General features: G+C 52.7%; 2 protein-coding genes across 2 annotated transcripts; one reads left to right on the top strand and one right to left on the bottom strand.

The window, feature by feature from the left end:
* The first annotated feature begins 304 nt into the window (after positions 1 to 304).
* DNAJB11 (DnaJ heat shock protein family (Hsp40) member B11) lies at positions 305 to 11,914 on the top strand. The gene is made up of 10 exons (XM_036389118.2): positions 305 to 423; positions 649 to 805; positions 3,840 to 3,937; positions 4,835 to 4,967; positions 5,881 to 6,023; positions 6,599 to 6,681; positions 7,155 to 7,212; positions 7,708 to 7,819; positions 8,334 to 8,493; positions 11,536 to 11,914. Exons 1-10 carry the CDS (start codon positions 356 to 358, stop codon positions 11,598 to 11,600), a joined length of 1,077 nt encoding a protein of 358 aa, XP_036245011.1. The 5' UTR covers positions 305 to 355; the 3' UTR covers positions 11,601 to 11,914.
* Positions 11,915 to 17,796: 5,882 nt separating this feature from the next.
* Positions 17,797 to 20,428, bottom strand: PROCR (protein C receptor). The gene is given in 5 exon segments (XM_036388979.2): positions 17,797 to 18,729; positions 18,811 to 18,931; positions 18,933 to 19,078; positions 19,929 to 20,165; positions 20,260 to 20,428. Coding segments are annotated over 5 exon segments (672 nt in total). The 5' UTR covers positions 20,315 to 20,428; the 3' UTR covers positions 17,797 to 18,616.
* Between the last annotated feature and the right edge of the window lie 200 nt (positions 20,429 to 20,628).

The raw sequence follows: 20,628 nt of genomic DNA, 5'->3' as shown, positions 1-20,628 counted from the left end.
CGCGGGCACCATAGAGACGGCCCTTCCCGCCTGCCGGGAGCCGCCGCCCATTGGCTGAGACTGCCAGCGCGAGGGCGGGAAAAAGCGCTGCGCTCGCTGATTGGCTGTTCGGAAGGAAGTCACCCTGGAGGGGCGGCGGGGCGTGACCGGCGGGCTCGGCGGCGACGCTCCGGCAGGCGATTGGCCGGCGGCGGTGAAGTGTGAGCAGCCCATTGGCCGGCGTTGAGCGGCGGCGCGCTCGGATTGGCTAGCGTGGAACACCCCGCGCTCCCATTGGCTGGGGTCGGGGCGCTGCGGAGCCGCCGGGACGCGCCGCTCCCGCCGCTCCCCCTCAGCCGGCAGGGCCGGGCCCGCCATGGCCCCCGCCTGGATCGGCCGCCTCTGCCTGCTCCTGCTCTGCCTCTGCGGGGAGGCCGCCGCGGGGTGAGTGCGCCGGGCCGCGCCCACGGGTCTGGGGTTCCGCCTCAGCACCGGCCTTCCCCCTCCTCAGGCTCGGCGGGCGCGGCGCTGACGGGACCCCGCTCCCTTCCCCTCATCGCTCTCCTGTTCCCCCTCTCCCCTCTCCCTTCCCGTCTCCCTCCCATCCCCGTTCTCCCTCACCCTCTCCCCGCTCCCTTTCCCTCACCTTTTCTCTCCCCCCCACGGCAGGAGAGACTTCTACAAGATCCTGGGGGTGTCCCGCGGCGCCTCCATCAAGGACATCAAGAAGGCCTATCGCAAACTGGCGCTGCAGCTCCATCCCGACAGGAACCCCGACGACCCCCGGGCCCAGGAGAAGTTCCAGGACCTGGGCGCTGCCTACGAGGTGAGGCTGGGAGCCGGGAATGTCCTCTCCGGGCTGGGAAGGGTGGATGGGGCTCGTAGTAAAATAAACCAGGCTGGATCTTGGCCGTTGAGACTCGTGAGGATTCATCCTGGAGCGTTCAGGGGATGGGAAAGGAGGTTTGTGGGGAATTAAAGGCTCTTCCCTAAGGTGCAGCTGGAATCCCTCCTTCCCCTGTTACCATGTGAAATTCCATCTTCCCCGTGTTAATATAGTGAATTCCATCCCACATCTCTTATTGTCACAGAATCCCAGGATGGTTTAGGTTGGAAGGGACTTAAAGATGATCTCATTCCATCTCTTCACCATGGGCATGGACACCTTCCACATCAAATTTCCTTTATTCCTTCTCATCAATTTCCATCCTCTCCCTATTACTACACCAAATTCCATCCTGCCCCTCTTGATACATCCAGTTCCAGATACTCTCCCAAATGAAAACAGAGATCCAGAGCTTACCAAGTTGCTTTATAAGGGTGACCCAATTCTGGTTCCATTTCACCCAAAACAACCAAATCAACTCACTGTGTCCCACAGCCAATTCAGCAGAAGGATTTCCAAGCTGTCCTGGCTAAACACAGATAAAGACCTTGCAATGAAGGGCAGGTTGCTTTCCCTCCTATTACTACACCAAATTCTATCCTGCCCCTCTTAATACATCCAGTTCCAGATACTCTCCCAAATGAAAAACAAAGATCCAGAGCTTACCAAGTTGCTTGGAGAGCTGCTCCTGCCAGAGGACAGTCCAACACCCCTCAGCTCCCTCAGCCAGGAGGAAGCCAAGGCACCAGCTTAAAGTTCTTTGGAATTTATTCCCAGTTCCTCAGGGGAGGAGGGGAGGTGCAGCAGCTCCAAGTGTGTGTAGGGCCTGACTGGGATTAGTCTGAGCTGATGGGAAGTGAAAGGTGCTGGCCTTGGGTTTAGAGCATATTAAGTGAGAAAAGTAATTGTGGGACACAGCAGGATTCCTGTTATTCCATGATAATGTTGTGGTATGCAAATGATCCCCCACACCAATAGCCCAGTGCATTAAATGAATCAAATACAGATCATTGTATTGCCCAAGGGTGTGAAGTCAAAGCCTGCTTTCCTTACCTGTACATACACAGTGATGGAATGTTTCCTCCATGTTTTCTGTCCTTTTTGTCCTCCTTCTGTCACTGCTGGACTCCATCTGCCCCTGCTCCCCACTGTGCAGCAGAGAGGAAAATGATGCTGAAAAATTTCATTAGCAAAAATTCCTAGCAGTGAATTCCTCTTTGGGTGGGAGCTTGGAGTCTCCTTTGGGAAGAAACCAGCTGCAGGTAAAAGGATTTGTAGCCTGGCTCCTGCTTCCATCCCTGGTGCTCCTCAGATATGCAAATATTCCTCAAAAGAGGAAGTGAGAGAACAGTTGGCATTTATTTCTTTGTGTTGAGAAAGAAAAATCTTCACTTTTGTTTTCTCTAAAAGCTGGGACCCCTTTTTAGTTCTGACTTATATAAACTGGCTTTATTATCACAGGAAAAATGAACATAAAGACATTTTTTGTGGGAAAAAAGTAATCCCCTATCATCTGCAGCACTTCAGGATTGATGCACAGGGAGCTGTGAGCTTGGTGCTGCTTCTGTGAGCTGGGATCTTGTTGGCACTTCCTGCTGGCAGAGGATTTCTTTGCCTCTTCCTCGAGTTCCAGCTGGTTTAAGTGTTTGCCAGCAGCTGAGATTATTCTCTCTATTCAAAAGCTGAGTGAAAAAGTGTTTGTAAAATGGAATCAGAAATCCAGTCTTCGTGTGTGTGAGCTTTGGAGGAAGCTTTTGATGCCCTCCCTGCCAGGTCTTCATCTGTGTTTAGCCAGGACAGCTTGGAAACCCTTCTGCTGAGTTAGCTGTGGGACACAGTGAGTTGATTTTTGGGCAGAATGGAACCAGAATTGGGTGTCCCTTATAATGCAGAATTTTCTTCACCATAAACTCTCTGTTAACAGCACTGCTGCTCAGGGGGTGGGTAGCTGATTATGGCAAAGCTTTCCCAAAAAATTGAGGGGAAAGTAGGTTAATGAACCTGCTCAGTGTCTTCATTTTCACAGGCTCAGTGATTCCAGCCCAGAGCTGTGTGCTCTGAATTCAGCTGTTTGAACCAGGAAAGAGACTGATCCCAGGAGAGGGACTGAGACTCTTCTGCAGAGCCATGAGTCTCAGGATGGATTTGGGAGGAGTTTCCATGGGAATCTCAAGTGGCAGAGGGACCACTGAACCCTTACCTGCTGGGTGAAAGTGATGAAGTCACTGCTAATTTTCCCTTGTTGCTAACATTTATCAGTGGTTATAATTCCACAGAATCTTAGCATGGTTTGAGTTGGTAGGGACCTTAAAGCTCATCCATTTCCACTCCCTGCCATGAGCAGGGACACCTCCCACTGTCCCAGGGTGCTCCAAGCTCCATCCAACCTGGCCTTGGACACTTCCAGGGATGGGGCAGCCACAGCTTCTCCAAACACCCCAAATTCAGCAGGTTTTCCTCTTTTAGCTGCTTCTCCACCTGTTGAGTTGCTTCTCCATCTGTTCCCACTCCTTCTGAAAGCCAACCTGCCAACTCTGGCATTTCCAAATATGATCAATGAGGGAGGAAGGGCAAGGAACACTAAATGTGACCAGAGACTTCTGGATCTCTGAGGCAGGAAGAGCAAAGATCAAAACTTAGGAAATAAAATCAATGCTTAAAAGTCATGGCTGAGACACAGGGATGGTGGTATGTGATTATTTGTCTCAGCGTGTCCTGCTTTGTAGGATTTCAGTTATTCCTTGTGATTCTTTTTTTAATATTTAAGATAAACTCAATGTTTATGTTTCCCAGTCTGCTCCTGCTTTTTTAATGAATGAAATGTGCTTTTTATGGGCTTAACTTTTCCAGACAGCACAGCAAGCAGAGCTCCTGTAGAGTCCCCAGTGAAAAGTGCTGAGAGGGCCCTCAGAGCCTTGTCTAACACCTCCCCTCAGCTCCAGATGAGCCTTTCCTCCATCCCTGCCTTTTCCAGGTGCTGTCAGATGAGGAGAAGAGGAAGCAGTATGATGCCTATGGAGAGGAGGGCCTGAAGGACGGGCACCAGAGCTCCCATGGAGACATCTTCTCCCAGTAAGGAGTTTTAACCCCTTTGGGCTGTCCTGCAGCTGCTGCTCTGATTCTGTGATGCTCAAGAACCCTTTTGATGGGGTTTTGCCTGGCCCAGGGTCTGATGTGCAAGTTAGGAATTTAAAGAAATACATTTACATGCAATTTCCAGTTTTGGTGTGCCCCACTCCTTGCTGCAAGCAGAAACCAGTGGAGACTCCCCATGTGGGCACCTCTGGGCACTGTGGGTGATTTTTCAGGTGCAGCACCTGCTTCAAACATGTGGAAACTTTCTCAGGTTATCTGTGTGTGATTGGGGTTTGACCTGTTGTCTCACATCACTTTGGGGACACTTTTCTTTCTGCAAAGCAATGCTATGGTTACTTGCACAGCCCCTGTAGAATTTGGAGCATTAAAAACCAAATGCACTTGCACATTGCTTGGACAGAACCTGATTTCCTGCCCCTTTGGATAAATTTCCTAAAATAATTCCAGAAGTTGCTCAGCTCCTGTAATCCTGGGTGAGGACTTGCACTGCTGCTCTGCTCTGTTCTGAGGGACAATATGCAGAATTCCTAGGGAGTTTTCCTCATCCCTCTTGTCCCCAAACTACTGAAAACCAACCTGCTAGCAGTGACTTGCAGTGCTACTCAGAGTTTACTCCTTTTGGTGGTGGCAGCTGAGCAGCAGTGCAGTGTGGAGAGGTCAGATTTTGAATGTTCTGCTCCAAATTTTGTTTTCTTTAGTGCAGAAAACTCTTCCAAAATGGCTGCTGTGTTTGAAGACTTCAGTTATGTTCTGCAGGAACAAAAAGAGGTTCCTGGGTTTACTCTGGAGCTTTAGGATTGCTGCTTTTTAGTGGAGTAGAAGCATTTGCCTAGAATTCCTCCTTCCTGAGCTAACCATTGTGCTTAATTCCAGTTTCTTTGGGGACTTTGGATTCATGTTTGGAGGGAGCCCTCGCCAGCAAGACAGGAATATTCCCCGGGGAAGTGACATCATCGTGGACCTGGAGGTCACACTAGAGGAGGTGTATTCAGGAAACTTTGTAGAAGTAAGTTTACTTGTCTCAGTGTTTCTTGTGTTCCCAGGTTTGAGGTGCCTGACCAGAGTTCAGAGTATCTTATCCCAAAAATTGGAGCTGAAATAGATGCTCCTTTTCTGGGTCTGGCAGTAGAGAATGTTGTGGTGCTATTTCCTGTAGTTTACTGAAGAAACCACACATTTATTCATCTTTTGCATCTGGCAGTGTCTCCATAAAGTGTGATAATACTGATTTGTTGGCTGTCAGTCAGCAGCTCAGCTTGAATAGTGCAGCAGCCCAGTTGAAAGAGGTGTAAATTGTCCTTCTGTAGAATTTAGGAATATTTGAGGGGCTGTTGATAAGCTTCAAATTCACTTTTCAATTTTTGTAAAACCACATTGAGAATTTTTCAGTCTCCTTCTACAGCTAAACATGTCACTGCAAGTTTCCAGATTATATAACTGAGAAGAGTATGTGGAAAATTATTATCTTCTTTTAAGCAAGCTCCATTTCTGGTGCTGACAATCCCTCCTGTCTGCTGGTTGGCTTTCCAGTGGTTGATTTTTGTGTTGTGGCTGTTGGGGGAACTCCAGATAACTTCCCCATTGTGTGGTACAAGAAAGTGTATTAACCAAAGTGTGGGGTGTTCCATCCTAGTGTTATCTTTCCTGTGTGGAAAGAGAATGGCAATAGTGATGTCAGAGAGAGCTTTTTTGGTGTTTATGTGTGATCACAAGGTGAAAACTTGTCATTGTTTTGCCAAGGCCACATTTGGAGCTATTGTGGCAGCACCACACCACAATACGTCCCTGCCTGTGGGACAGGGCTGGAATTAGCTGATTTTTAAGGTTCTTTCCAACCCAAACCGTTCTCTGTTCAGAGAAATCCAGACCCTTATGGAGACCCAGGAACACTGACATCAGCCTCTCCCTCTTCCCTTCAGGTTGTCAGGAACAAGCCAGTGGCAAGACAGGCCCCTGGCAAACGGAAATGCAACTGCAGGCAGGAGATGAGAACCACCCAGCTGGGCCCTGGGCGCTTCCAGATGACTCAGGAAGTTGTTTGTGATGAGTGTCCCAACGTCAAGTGAGTTTGGTGCTCGTTCCTGCTCCACAGAATCCTTAATTCCGTGATTTTATGTAGGGACATCAATATAGGGAGGTTTATTCCAAAACCCACCGCTAGATGGGGGAACGCGCCTGTGTTCCCAGGAAGAGCTGGGGACATTGGGAAGGATTAACACCGGGTTCTCATTTCCAGGGAGCCACTCTCGATTCTTGCATCTGTTGGGTGCAGAGCTCCCCAATTTCCCCTTCCAGCCTTTTATTCCTTGCACAAAGTTCCACAGCTAGATCTGAAAGGGAAGCACACAGCTGGGAACAGCTGGATATGGAATGCCATGCTGAAATGGAATGCCATCGCACCCCCTGCTGCTGACTGTGTGTTTGGGAGCTTTCAACTTTGCCTCCTCTATTCCCTGAGTCTCAGCTCACCAGAAAGGCAGCTCTGACTCTCTAGGTTTAGATGTGAGCAAGGACAGCATGTGTGAGCTTGTGGGGGTGGTCTCCTTTCCCCAGGGACACAAATTAAAAGTTGAGATGAAGTTGAAATAAATAAATAAAGTTGCAAACCGAGTGCTGGGTTGCTCTTCCCCTTTTCAGGTTGGTGAATGAAGAGAGGACACTGGAAGTGGAGATAGAGCCAGGGGTGAGGGATGGCATGGAGTATCCCTTCATTGGGGAAGGTGAGTGTGTGCTCAGCTCTGAGCTGCTCCTCCTCCATGATCCTCTGGCACATGGTTCCCATGTGGTGGGAAGTGCTGTGTTCTCTGCATGTGCTGAAATCCAGGAGCATGTTCCTAAGTCTGGATAACACAGTTCCACTCCCTTAGCTGGGAGTGGGGACAACACTTGAGCAGGAGCATCTGTTCCAGGCTTGAGCCTTTGAAGGGATCCCCTCTGCCCTTCAGTGGCTAAAGGATTTCATTAACATGCAGACAGGTCTTCCAGAAAAGCAGAGGTGACCTTGCTGAGGCAGCACTCAGAAAGCCCTAAGCTCGTTAGGAGATGTTTAAGCAGAATTTTGGTCATCTAAAGATCAATTAGTTGGTTTTGTTGTTTGTTTTTTTTTTTCCCTTTTAACTGTAATATTCTGCTTGTCTCTCCACTCATTCCTATTTCCTTTCCTTTAAACAAAACTTTGCTTTCTCCCCCACAGGTGAGCCCCACGTGGATGGGGAGCCAGGAGATTTGCGCTTCCGAATAAAAGTTCTGAAGTAAGTCTCTGGCCTAGCTGGGCTCTTGCTTGGCCAGATGGAGCTTGTCCTTTAGCAGGGCAGGTGCAGGACTGGCACTCAGGGCTATGCAGGATGCCCAGCCCTCGTGGTGCTGGAGGAGCTGGACTTGATGCTGTTAAAAGTAGAATTATCAAAGTATCCTATTTTTTTTGGCTTGAATTCACCATGTGTGATTCAGAATAAATATCTCCTTTTCCCTAGCACACAATCTTGCTATTGTAAGGAAATGCACTACTAAGAAAATTGCTGTGTGAGTCAGGACTTCTTGCCACACCTCACCACTCAGTGCCCTAGAAATAGAAAAGGCATTTATCAGTGCATATCTTATACAGGAAAATGAAGCTAAATTTGATTCATTCTTCACTTCCCCTCCTATTTATGATTTCTCCAACCTCCCAAATTGAAGGAAAGAAGCTCAAGGACCTGTTTCCCCTCTGGGGAAGGAGTAAAGTTCAATGGCTCTTATTTCCACAGGCACCCAGTGTTTGAAAGGAGAGGAGATGACTTGTACACAAACGTGACAATCTCGCTGGTCGAGGCACTGACAGGCTTTGAGATGGATATTGCCCACTTGGATGGGCACAAGGTGAGGCCCAGGGTGTTGTGTGCATCCCAAATTCACCTGCAGCTCCATGCTGAGGATTGGCTTGCTCAGGGTCTGGTCATCTACAGTATTCCTTCTGTTGGAGCATTTCCAGGCCAATGGACTCTCTATGAGAAGTGCCTCACTTCCAGGCTGTCCTAGCAGCAGAGGGTGGTGTTAGTTCTGGCCTGTGTCCAGTGAAACAGCCTGGACCCATGGGATATCACTGGTTTTGGCAAGGAATCAATGCCAGTTGGAGCTTTCCAGTGGGTTGGAAACAGAGTGTTTGAGTATTGGGGTGCACACACAGAACATGGACTGCCCCAGGAGGTGGTGGAGTCCCCGTCCCTGGATGTGTCCAGGGAACATCTGGATGTGGCACTCAGTGCTCTGTTCTGCTTGACAAGGTCAGAATCAGTCATGACTTGGAGTCAATGATTGTGGAAGTCTTTCCCAGCCTCAGTGATCCTGGGATCTTGTAACACCACTAATGTTCTCACTTTCCTTTTCTCTCCAGGTTCACATTGTGCGGGATAAAACCACAAAACCCGGAGCCAAGCTGTGGAAGAAGGGAGAAGGTCTTCCAAACTTTGATAACAACAACATCAAAGGCTCCCTAATAATCACCTTTGATGTGGAGTTCCCCAAGGAGCAGCTGACGCCGGAGCAGCGGGAAGGTGCGTGCCCAGAGCCCTCAGCCTGAATGTGGCACAGCTCCTCCGGGGCTTGAGCAGTCAGGAGGGGCTCTCCTGTCCCTGTGCCCCTTGTCCAACATAGCACAGTTGGCTGGTGGCCCCTGATGAACTCCCACTTCCCTTGGAAGCAAGGAAGCTTGGCTGCTGAGGTTGGGATGTGCTGCTGCTGGAATGCAGCTCTTGGCAAGTTTGCAGGTGCTTTGTTTTGGTGCTGCCCATCTGTCTGACCCCACAGCCTTGCTGGGCTCAGCCTCTGTCTGCTTTGCCTCGGCTGGAATGGGATCACAAAGGGTTTTCCAGCCCCTACTGCTACTTTCTTGGAGGCAAGACTTGTGGAAATCCCTCTGCTGCTTAGGGTAAGGAATGTCTCACTGTGTCAGGAGAAGAGTTGTTCCTTCCCACAGCTCCTTCCAGCCTATTCCCTCTAGGACAGATCCGCTGCTCAGCTTCAAATGGAAGCCTGATGAACCATGTAGGAATCCTAAAATTGCCAGGAGGGTAAATCCTTAAATCCTGTACTCCCAGCAGGGAATTCTTTGCTCCAGCAGCCTCTGTGGTTCTGCTGCTCCACATCAGAGTAGGAATCAAGGGCCTCATCCTCTGTCATGGGACAAAGATATTCCTGGCATGTACTAGTGCAGCTCTTCAGGAAATCCCCAGAACTTCTTCCAGGGCTTCTTCTGAAGTGGATTGTCTTCTTTTAGTGGATTTCCTGGACTCCTCAATTTTGTAGTGGGAAGCCAAGCACTGGGTGGGTTTTGGCCGCACTGCTGCCCTGTGCAGTCCAGCTGGTGGCTGCAGCTCCAGATGTCCCAAGGCTCTTCCTGCAGCTCTTTGGGCTGGGAGCTCTGTACCTCTGGGCTGGGCTTAGAGTGATCCTGCTTCATGGTTTTATCCCTGTGCTTTCCCTCTTGTTCCAATAGTATTGTACAGGGCACAATGGCCTCGTCACTGTGGAGTCTCAGTCCAGGCTCTGCTGCCCTTCCAGAAGCTTCATCAGGCAACAGCAGCTCTGAAACATATGTGAGGTTATTCCAGCTGTTGCTCTTGGCAGTTTAGAGGACCCTGGTCAAGGAGCAGTGACAGAAGCCTCCATGTTTTTGACAGAATTGCTCACACACCTCTGCGGATATCCGGGAGCAGAGAGATGATGGCACTGGCAAGGGTGTGTTCAGGCACAGGGCCTTGGGTGTTTCTCTCCCTCCCAAAGCAATTACACATTTCCCAGGGGAAGGTGACTGGGCAGGCAGTCAGATGCCTTTCTGTGTGCTGGGTATCTCCAAACATCCACGATATCAGGAGTTTTATGAGGGAATAGGTCTATCCCTGCGTGTGGCAGCAGCTCAGTGTACACATTCAATGGAAAACTGTGGGCTTCAGAATTCAAAACATCCCTTTTTTCCTTATTGTTGGCAGTGCTCCTCATTTCTTATCTCCTGACCACATATCCAGCTCCTGGGGCTGTCAGAAGATACTCTGGCTCCAAGAGCACCACCCCCACCTTTGGAGTCACAGAAATAATATCCCTTCTTTCCTGCAGTGGGACTTGATCACTGCTGATCAGGGCTTCCTCTCCCTCTGTGCTGTAACCTGTCACTTCTTGTTGGTATCAACAACATTTCAAAGGAAAAATTGACTTCAGGCTGCACTTCAGGGAAGTGCAGTAGCACCAATTGTTAGGATTCCTGGTTGGAATTCCTGATTAAACCTTGGGTACATGTTGAAATATCCTGTGCACTACTGGGGGTGCTCTGCCAGAGGTGTGGGAGCTGCTGGGAAATGAGGTGTGGGATGGTGCTAATCCCAGTTTTTTTCAGGATTACACCTTTCTCCAGCTACAGCCTTCCTTTCTAAGAACCAGACATCCAGGAGCCACATCCTCTCACCCACCAGCTGGAAAGTGACTTGAAGGCTCCTCAGGAAGTGAATTTGCCTTGGAGAATGACCTGTTCTAATAATGAGCAGCTCCTGGATATGTGTTCACTTTGTCCTGGTGTTCCTGAAAAAAGTTCAGGAATCTCTGGCCATCAGGCAAGGAACATGAGAAGTTCTTGCCTGGCAGAGAGACATCCTGCTTCCAGTTACTACTTCCAGGGCAGTTTTCCAGTGTTTTAACACAGCTACTGTGACCCTTATGCATCCCATCACTGGTTTTCAAGGACAGTAGAACATGTAGCCAAAAAGATTTAAGGATAGACAAGCAGGACAAGGGTTACAGGGAGACAAACTGGTTTTTAGAAGGATTTCCTGAAGGATTTGCATGCCTAAAGGTTGGAATTTTCTTCTGTACAAGTAAATTGCTTGGTTTCATTACTGATAGTCAGTCTAAACCTCCCCTGGAGCAACTTGAGGCCATTTCCTCTCATCTTGTCCCTTGTTCCCCTGAACAGAGTCTGACCCCTCACCTGGCTGTCCCCTCCTGTCAGGAGTTGTGCAGAGCCAGAAGGTTTCCCCTGAGCCTCCTTTTCTCCAGGCTGAGCCCCTTTCCCAGCTCCCTCAGCCTCTCCTGGTGCCCCATTCCCTTCTCTGAACACGCTCCAGCCCTCAATGTCCTCCTTTTAGTTATTTGAAGGTCGTCCACAGTGTTGGGAGTTTCCCTCTCTTTTGGGCTCAGTGGTTTCTGAGGCTGCTCTGAGCTGTGTCCTGAGGGGTTCCAGGGCAGTGAGTGACCAGGCTGACTTCATCAGAGGGGACTCCCTCTAATCTCTGGAAAAACAGTGACACATCCACCCTTGCCACTCTGCTTCCTCTGCTCCCTCTGGGCTTGCCCTTTAAGCAGCAGTGGAGACCTGCCAGCCCTTCCCTGTCGTGCCGTGCCGACCCCAGGAGATGAGCTATTATGGATTAAAGGGCTGACTCACTCTTTAGCCTGTTTGGTAAGAATTTGATACTGCCAGATCCTTGAACTGCCAGTTCCTTGGAGTGTTTAGTGTATGGGATTTCAGGAATGGGGAAGAAGTGCTGGAGAAGTCATCCTGTCATCTTTGCTGTGCTCTGCGTGTGACGCTCTCCCTTCCCTTGCAGGTCTCAAGCAGCTGTTGAAGCAAGGATCAGTGCAGAAGGTCTACAATGGATTGCAGGGATATTGATGTGTGGAAAAATTGGACTTCCCTGGAAATGCAAAGTCAGATTTGTTTGCAGTCTTTTCTCCTGCCCACTGTAGAAGGGGGAAGAGGGAGGGGGGCGATGGTTGAGGTTTAGCTCATCTTTGGTTTGTAAATTATGGAAGTGCTCAGAGTTTGGGGAAATACTTTTTCAGGACATAACTGGTGCTGCCTATCATGTTCCACGTCCTGGAACAACAGAGATTCCTTGAGCAGAAAAACAGAGGTGGGGGAAAGGAGTTTTAAATTCCACACAGATTGGAATTTCTGGTTTTTAAATATATTTTGATGTGACTTTTCTTGGCCATCTCAACATATTTTCATAGCTGCTCCTGCTTTTTATGTCCTTCGTGTAAATTTCTTCCAAATTCCTGTTGTTTTGGGGTGATATTTTTAATCCTAGCCCTTCCTACCCTTCCCCTCTGAATCCAGAGTGTGGTATTGGTTCAGAATCTGGTTTTGGGGCAGGAATACTGGTGCTGTCGGAAGTGCACTGGGCTGTGTCAGGCCCTACAATTGATGAGGAAAAGAGTCTTTCAAGGCCTCTGTGGGCTCTCCTAACTACCACATCCCAAAAATTGGTCAGAAATTTGAAGTTGCACCAGCTTAGCAAGGACTCCATGGTCACAGTGGAATTTGGGAATGGCTCCTCATGGCCTTGGTTGTCCCTTGTTGCCCCCACATGGAACCAGTCTGGAAAAGCTCCCTCCCCTCCTGCGCTCTGTCCTCCGTGAGGACAGGTGAGGCTGATGGGAATAAAGTGTTTGTTGGAGTTGGAATGGCAAAACCTCCCTGGTGATGTGTTTCTGGGACAGACCTGGGCTTCCCTGTGCCAGGCAGCAGCAGAAATCATGGAATCAGTAAGGCTGGAAAAGCCCTCTGAGGTCAAGTCCAACCATTCCCCTAGCAGTGCCAAGGCCACCACTGCCCCATGTCCCCAAGTGCCACATCCACACATCTGTTAAGCCCCTCCAGGGATGGGGACTCCACCACTGCCCTGGGCAGCTGTGCCAGTGCTTGACCACCCTTTTAGGCAAGGAATTTTCTGTCATACCCAATCTAAACCTCCCCTTGAACAACTTGAGGCCGTTGCCTCTTGTCCTGTCACCTGTTCCCTGGGAGAAGAGCCCAGTGCCACCTGGCTCCACGCTCCTCCCAGTTCCTTCAGGGGCTGTACAGTGGGATCCTTCCAGCTTCTCCCTACCCCATTCCCTCTTTGGGAAGTGGATGGGCTCTGGTTTGCCTACAGGGAAGTGTTTGCTGGGGAGCAGCAGATGCAGCTTCAAGGTAGCTTTGTTTTCAGTTTACTCCCTGGGAGCAGGAAGCATCTCGAGGTGGGCACAGCCCCTTGTGTCCATGCTGCCCTTGGTCCAGCAAGTCCCACCCACCCCTGCAGCTCCAGGGCAGTGACGCAGGGGAAGCAGCAGCCCTGGGAAGATTTCCTGTTGGATCCTGTGTACATTTGCCTTGGCAGAGCACAGCAGGGGCTTGGGGAGCAGCTGAGACAAACCCACAATGCCAAATTCCTGCTTCTCCTCAGAATCCATAAGGATAAAGTGGTAACTCCAGCTGAGGCTGCTTCCTTTGCCCACGATGCCCAGTTTTTTCCAGGTGCTGCCTCTGCTGCCCCTTAGTTCAAGTTTCTAGGAAACCTCAGATTTCAAAGAAGTTCCTTCCCATATTCCTGTTCCTGGGGCTGTTTCCTGTTATTCCAACCCCTTGCAACCCTGTTCACCTGTAGCAATAAATCCAAAAAGCCAGGATTTCACCCCTAAGCTCCATTGTATAACCTCTCCTACCTGCACCCCCAGCAGCAGCCTGCAGGTTTATTTTGGGCCTGAGTCCTCGTTCCCACTGCTGCTTTTCCTTTCCCTGCTAATTCCTTTCCTTCCTGTGGTTTGTTTTTATTGCATTGTGGGGCCAGACTCTTTGGAGAACACAACAATGGCTGCAGAGCCCCAGCTTGCACACTAGCAGGGAGAAAGACAGGAAAAAAAGCCCCAAATTCCAACCAAAACTCCCTGCTTCCTTCCACCCTTCCCCCATGCTGTGGGGTGTGTTCAGAACCAGCTTCCAACACCTTTCCCACCTCCAGACAAAGCTTCCAGGGTTCCATGCTTTTGCCCAGCAGCAACAGCAGTGCTTGCTCAAACTTTCCCAGTGGTTTTGGTTCTGGCCCACTCACAGTGTGCTTGTTTTAGGATCATGGAATATTTGTCCTCCAAGGACTGGGGGTGCAGAGGGTGCTGGGTGTCCATGGCATTCCCTGTCCCCTTTTCCTGTGACATGGAGCTGGTGGAAGCAAATTATGGCACACATGGATTCCTTTATCCATAGAAATGCTTCCCATGAGGTTTAGGTGTTCACACCTTGGTCTGGCACCAAACAAGGATCCTGACTGAACATCCAGGCTGGGAATTCTGTAATGCACAGCTTGAATTTCCAGTCCTTTCTAAGCAGTGCCATTCCCAAACTGGAACAAATAAACACAAATTTCCTGGGCCTCTTTTAACCTAAATCCTTGGAACGGTGAGGATTGTGAGGGCTCAGATGAAGGCATCTTGTTCAAATCTTCTAGGAAAACACTTGTCCTTGGAATGCACTCCCAGAAGTCCCTGCTGCTTTGGGAAGGCCTGGCTGAAATGGGGTCCTGGTTTATTCCTGAAGGGAATGGTTTTCAGCACCTCCAGGGGCTGTGTGTGTTCTTTCAGGGCCTCACCACAGGCTGGCTTTTAGATGTCATCACCTCCATCAGCTGTGTTCCCACCCTTTGGCTGTATCCCTCCCATCCCAGGGGAGGGGAAGGAGCAGATGGGATGAGAATTCCATAGCAGGTTGATGATGGGAGGGAACACAGGGCTCAGATCCATCATGCCCTGCAGCCTTGTCTGTGTTTTCTGTCCCTCCACAGCCTGGGCTGGCTGCACCTAGAGCCACATTCCCTATCCCAGACTGGAGGGTGAAGTTCTGGGGCTGCTCCAAGGAGCTGGTGTGGGGGTCTTGGGAGGAGAGCTTTGCTCCCAATGGCCTCAGTCACACTGAAGGCTGCTCCCAACTCTGGGAAGTGGGTGAAAGTGTTCCCAAACAGCCATTTTCCCAGGGAAACCTCTCTGAATGCACAGTGCAAGCAAGCTTGGGCTTTTCCAAAGAAAAATCTTGTTTTTTCATATCTTTATCTCCTTCTGAACCTTTCTGCTCCAGGGCTGGGCAGTGGAGGAAGAAGGGAGAAGGGACTGGTGCCAGGAGAAGTTTATTCTGTTTGGAGTGGGAACCTCCAGCTGGGAAAGAAGGTGAAGCAATGATTTTTCGCTGGACTCTTGACTGTGATTCCCAGCCAGGAGTCCCCATCCCATCCCTGCTCGCCTGCATTGCAGGAGCTGGTGGAGCAGCCTGGCCTGCTCCGGAGCAGCCCCCGGGGGCAGGGCAGAGGTGTGGGATGGGTGGTACCGCTGCCACCTATCCCTGCTCCTGGCCAGCAGCCAGCTCTCTCCTCCCCTTTCCTCCTGCTGACCTGGGAGGTGAGCGGGAAGGGAAGAGGGCAGCGCTGGGCACCGCGAGGAGGGAGTGGCCAGCACGGCCCTTCCCTGTGCCGAGAGGCTTCTCCAGGGAGCTGCTCCTTTCCATGTGGGAGCAGGAGGCTGCTGGGAAGCAAATCCCCTCGCCCCCAGTGCAGTCCCTGGTGTTAACAAGCATGTCCCAAAGTCAGGAATTAAAACATCTGTGGCTGTGACACCGTGACCTCTGAGAATTTGGAAGGATGGGGTTTGTTTAGTCCTGAAAAGCCACAATGACACCAGTGCAGGCGCCGAGTGCGTAAGAGGTGTTTACAGGGATAATCCCGCTTCCTTCCAGATGGATCCCATCAGCCCCACTTTTTTCCCCCCTCCCACCCCAGCAGGCACCAGAGCCCATCCATCACTGGTTTTAGGCAGCTCCTGGAGCCATCCAGCCCTTTGTCCTGAGGCACAGCAGCTCCCAAAGGACACGGGTGGAGATACCAACCTTGCAGAGGGAGCTGATGTCCTAAAGGAAATGGGGTGACCTGCCCATCCCGTCCAAGTTCCCCATGGGCTGGGTGAAGGAAGGAGCTGGTGCACAAGGACATTGCCTCACTGGAACAAGTGAGGATCACTTGTTGGATCAAGGCTAGGGCAGATTATCTGAGCCCTTATCCAAGACAGCAGCAGCAGAGCGGGCTGATGGAAACCATGCATGGAAAACAAAGCCTTGCCTGGCAATCGCTGCAGATAACAGGGATGGGTCACTCTGGGAGCTGGTTAAAGCTGCCAGAGGCTTCCATGCAGGTTCATTCACCCTCCTGCACAGCACAGAAGTCCTCCAAGGAGAAAATTGAAACCACCCCTCGCTGATGGGATACGCACTGGCGCCCATCCCGAGCTGTGATCGGAGCGGAAGAGCGACCAAATTTGGGAAAGGGTGAGCCGTGCATGTGGCTGCTGGCTGCCAGGAATCTGTGTTGGAGTGGTGCTGGAAGAGGAGCCCAGCTCCCAGTTCTGAGGCAGCTGGGCTACTGTCCCCCGGCTGCCACACCCAGCCAGGCCTTACCATGAGACACTTGAGGGTTTTGGGGAGAGGAAGAGAAATTTTTGGATGTGTTGGAGGTGGATGCTGCCATCATAACCCTTTGCTGCTGGCCACCACATCCAGGACGGACACTGATGTCACCTCCAGGGAGGTGCCTTGGGATGGAGGTGCCAGGTTGGGTGCATTGCCCATGGGCACCAATGAAGATGAGGCTGTTCCTTGGGGTTCTGCACTTTTAGGGGATCCCCACTGCCCAGTCCCTTGTGGAAACTCAAGAGCAGCAGCAGAGACAGCTCCGTTCTGGAGCGTTCTCCAGACACACACAGGAAAAAGGCTTTTTTGGAGCTGTTTGAAGTGGACAAGCTCAGACTTGCTCATCTGTCCAAAAGATGACACATTTCTGGAGCAAAGCAAGTTCTGCTGTTCCAGGCCTCCCCCCCAGTGTTTGCCACCTGGGTCTGTCAGTCCCGGGTGCCATCTCCACTCCATCACAGCCACGGGCATCCCACAGCACCCGCACTCAGCCATCCCAGCCAGAGCAAGGAGCTGCAGCCCAGGGAGAGGGGACTGAGATCAGGAATCACTCCAAGTCTTGAGGACCACAGTGCAACATCTGCAGGTAGCAGAGATGCCCCGAGTCTGAAACTCAAAGCAGAGCTGGAAATGCAGCAGCTTCTCCCAGCTGGAAGGGATTGAATCCCTTTGCAGACAGCAGATGCAGCACGTGTGACCTTGGGCACTGCCCTGGTGTCCCTGGATGGCCCTGGAGCACTCAGCCCACAGCAGAGCTCCTGCCAAGGGCGCTGCTCCAAGGGCTGAGCCGTGACGTTCCAGACCTCGGCCGTGTTGTTTTGGATTCTCCGGCCTCTCGGAGCCCGCCAAGGGTGGGGAGCGCCCCAGCCCCTGCCCCAGGAGCCTGGGGGAGGTGGGGGCTGCTCCAGGGGTGGCTGGGGGCCAGGGTGATGAGATGTGGCCTTTGGAGACCTCCTCCTCCTCTATCCCTCTATGAGGACAACCCCTAAGGTCATCTTTGCATCTCTTCTGTCCCTCGTCTCTTTTCCCATCTTCCCTCATCCCACCCTCTCTTGCTCGCAGGGTGTTTAGAAAAGAAAGAGCTGGAAGCTAATCCAGGAAAGCCTCTCTCTCTCCTGTCCCCAGCCAGCTCCTGGCTCCCTTCCTGCTGCCAGAGCAGTGGAGATGCACAGGAGAGCTCAAAATCCACTTTCGGGTGAAAGGGAAACGTGGTCAAGAGTTTCTTATCGACACAATCAAAGTTTAAACAGCCAGAGTGGAGGTTTTAGCTCAGATTTGGATTGTGGAAAGCTGTCCCCTCACAGCTGTGTGTACTTGACCTCAGCATCTTACACTGAGCAAGGTAATGAAAAACATTGAGAAAATTACTCAGTTGAGTCAGACCAAAGCTGGGAGAGGGTTGAAATGAGTTCAGGAAGTGCAAACACCACCAGTGTCTTTCCAGAGACCTGGAAAACTTAGCACACAACCCAAGGTCTGGCACAGGGGCTGGCAACACCAGCAAGCCCACCCAGCACCAGCAGCCATGGGCCAGGATGGATCCACAGCCCCACAGCAGTGCTGCCAAGGGGAATAAGAGCAGCCAGAGGTGTGGTGGGAGCTGATGGGTGGTTTTATTACACAAGGTGTGACATCCTCCCTCCATCTCCTCTGGAACAGGGATGAACGAGGGTTTAACACCATCCTTTTAACCACTCCATGGCTGTTTCTCCTGCTGCTTTCCCCCCCACTCCTCTCCCCCCCATTTTCCCATCCATGCCCAGTGTTTCTGTGTGGAGCCTCAGTGCGTTGCCTGAAGTGAGGGCTGTCCACAGGGCTGGGGGCTGCTGGAGGGGTCAGCCCAGCTGGCACAGGACTGGGAAGCCACCAGTGTCCTTGGGGAGCAAAGCCTGTGGCACTGGGGACATGCATCCATTGTGAGGGATGGGCTTGGTCCCCTGATGGGCTTTCATCCCCCTCTGTCTCTATGCAGGGATGATTGATCCATCCCTGCCTCCTCAGGGTGATGATGGATCCATGGAGAGTTCCTGGATCCTTGGGGTGATGAGGGATCCACGGAGAGTTCCTGGATCCTTGGGGTGATGATGGATCCATCCCTGTCTCCACAGGGAGATGATGGATCCATGGAGAGTTTCTGGATCCTCGGGAGGATGATGGATCCATCCCTGCCTCCTCAGGGTGATGATGGATCCAGGGAGAGTTCCTGGATCCTTGGGAAGATGATGGATCCATCCCTGCCTCCTCAGGGTGATGATGGATCCATGGAGAGTTCCTGGATCCTTGGGAAGATGATGGATCCATCCCTGACTCCACAGGGTGATGATGGGTCTGTCCCCCGCCTCCACGGGGTGGTGATGGCTGCACAGGGAGATGACAGGTGCATCCCCTGTGTCCATGGGGTGACATAGGGACAGCTGCCCACGCTAGCAGCTCCCTCCTGTGCACAGGAAGATGCCCAGGGCCATGCCCAGCAGGCCGAGGCTGCCCAGGACCAGCCCCAGCACCAGCGGGGTGCGCGATCGGCCGCTGACTCTTCCTGCAAAAGGCGAGAGGGACAGAGGTGACAACTGGGCCAATCCACCACGTCCCCAGCCCCAGCCCCGGCCCCAGCACGGACCTGTCCTGGCGCTCTGAGCCTGCAGGAGGCTGACACAGGTGGTGTTGAGGAAATACTGCAGGTCCTGGGTGGTTATGGGGTATTTCATCAGCTGCTGCTGAGCGAAGGTGGCCACCTGGGAGCTCTCCGGGCCAGCGCCGCTCCCAGGTGGCGCTGGGGACGTGGAAGCTCAGGAACGCCGTCCTGTTGAGGGTCACCTCGTAGAAGCTCTGGGCTGTGCCGTTGGGGTAGAGGCGGCAGCCGAGGTGGCAGCACAGGTGATGGGTGACTGCAGGGACAGAGGGAGGGGACATGGTCACCAAGCTCTCGGTCTGAGCACCAGCAGCAAACTGGGCACGGAGTTTGCACAGCCTCAGCACCACCCACAGCTTTGATTGCCCTCGGTTTGAGCATGGCAGTGACCGGGATTATTTTCCTTCCCTTATCCTCACCGAGCACAGCTCCGGTTCTGCAGAGAGGGAGGCTCTGGGCACAGAGCTGCTCATGGCTCTTGCGGATGGAGCGAGACACCGGACAGGGACACCGGGAGGAGAGGGACAGATCATGCCTGAGACTCCGGGGTGACACCCGGCTCCCCAAGGGTACAGAGCGTGGGGCTGGGGCAAAACCGGTTTGGGGGTAACCAAGGAAAGGAAAGGAAAGAGCACCTCGGGCAGGAGCAGCAGAAGCGACAGGGCTTGTGGGCAGAGCCAGCAGGAGCACGAAACCATCGGCAGCAGCGTCCCACAGCTCCCACAGGCTGCTGGATGCAGGCAGGGTTCCAGTGGGATACAGATGGGACACAGGCAGGGTTCCAGTGGGATACAGGTGGGATGCAGGCAGAGCACAGGCAGGAGCAGACAGGGTTCCTACACCTCACCACCCCACAGGCTGCAGCCCCCAGCCCTTTTCCTGAGGACCAGCAACAGGTTGAGCATCATCCCGTTCCCAGGGTGTGCTCCGGGTAAGAAATTCCCGGCTCCATAGAAGGGCTCCCTTTGCCCACAGGGAGGTTTTGCACGTTGCTGTGTCCCCATCCCTTTGCCCATCTGTCCCTGCAGAGCCACCTCCGGGCCTGGCAGCATGGAAGAGGCTCCCATTCCCCAGGGCACCCATCCCGTCCCCCGGGCACCACTCACAATCGGTGGGTCTCTCCTTGTTGAAGAACATCACCAGCTTCCTGAAGTTCCCCAGGTAGGTGATCACCTCGTCCTGCCGCCGGGCCCAGGCGTCTGGAGGCTCCAGCGGGAGCACCTGGGTGACATTATTCCCTTCCAGGACATGGCTGAGCTGCCCATTCAGGCTGGCGTTCCCCCGGAACATGGAATTGCCCTTGTAGACGCGGGTCAGCTGGAGCATGGTGAAGGCGAGCGGAGCTGCGGGACACGCGGGACATCAGCCACCGTCCCGTCACCTGCCGTGAGCCCCGTGTGCCCCCACGCCAAGCCCGCTGTCCCCAACCAGCCTTACCTGCCTGCTCAGCCCCACAGCCCAGGATCCCGCCGAGCAGCAGCAGCCGCAGCATCGTGGGGACGGGAACCGCACTGGGGACACTCTGCTGTCCCGGCTCGCAGTTCAGCCCCGGCACCGCGCTGGGGACACGCTGGTGGCCCCGCTGCTGTCCCGGTTCGCAGTTCAGCCCCGGCACCGCGCTGGGGACACGCTGGTGGCCCCGCTGCTGTCCCGGCTCGCAGTTCAGCCCCGGCACCGCGCTGGGGACACGCTGGGGACACGCTGGTGGCCCCGCTGCTGTCCCGGCTCGCAGTTCAGCCCCGGCACCGCGCTGGGCTCTGTTGGCGCTGCTGGCCCCGCGGCTGGCCCGGGGGATGTTAAGCGGGC

This window comes from Molothrus ater, chromosome 10, assembly GCF_012460135.2.
Source record: "Molothrus ater isolate BHLD 08-10-18 breed brown headed cowbird chromosome 10, BPBGC_Mater_1.1, whole genome shotgun sequence".
NCBI classification, from domain to species: domain Eukaryota; kingdom Metazoa; phylum Chordata; class Aves; order Passeriformes; family Icteridae; genus Molothrus; species Molothrus ater.
The sequence above is the reverse complement of the archived record's forward strand: the minus strand, read 5'-3'. Positions and strand labels throughout refer to the sequence as shown.

Bases quoted from the DNA above. Each gene is read 5' to 3' on its own strand.
- DNAJB11 (XM_036389118.2), top strand. From the start codon at position 356: ATGGCCCCCGCCTGGATCGGCCGCCTCTGCCTGCTCCTGCTCTGCCTC. The intron at 424-648 runs GTGAGTGCGCCG...CCCCCACGGCAG, and splicing joins TGCGGGGAGGCCGCCGCGGG to GAGAGACTTCTACAAGATCC. The intron at 6,682-7,154 runs GTGAGTGTGTGC...TCTCCCCCACAG, and splicing joins GTATCCCTTCATTGGGGAAG to GTGAGCCCCACGTGGATGGG.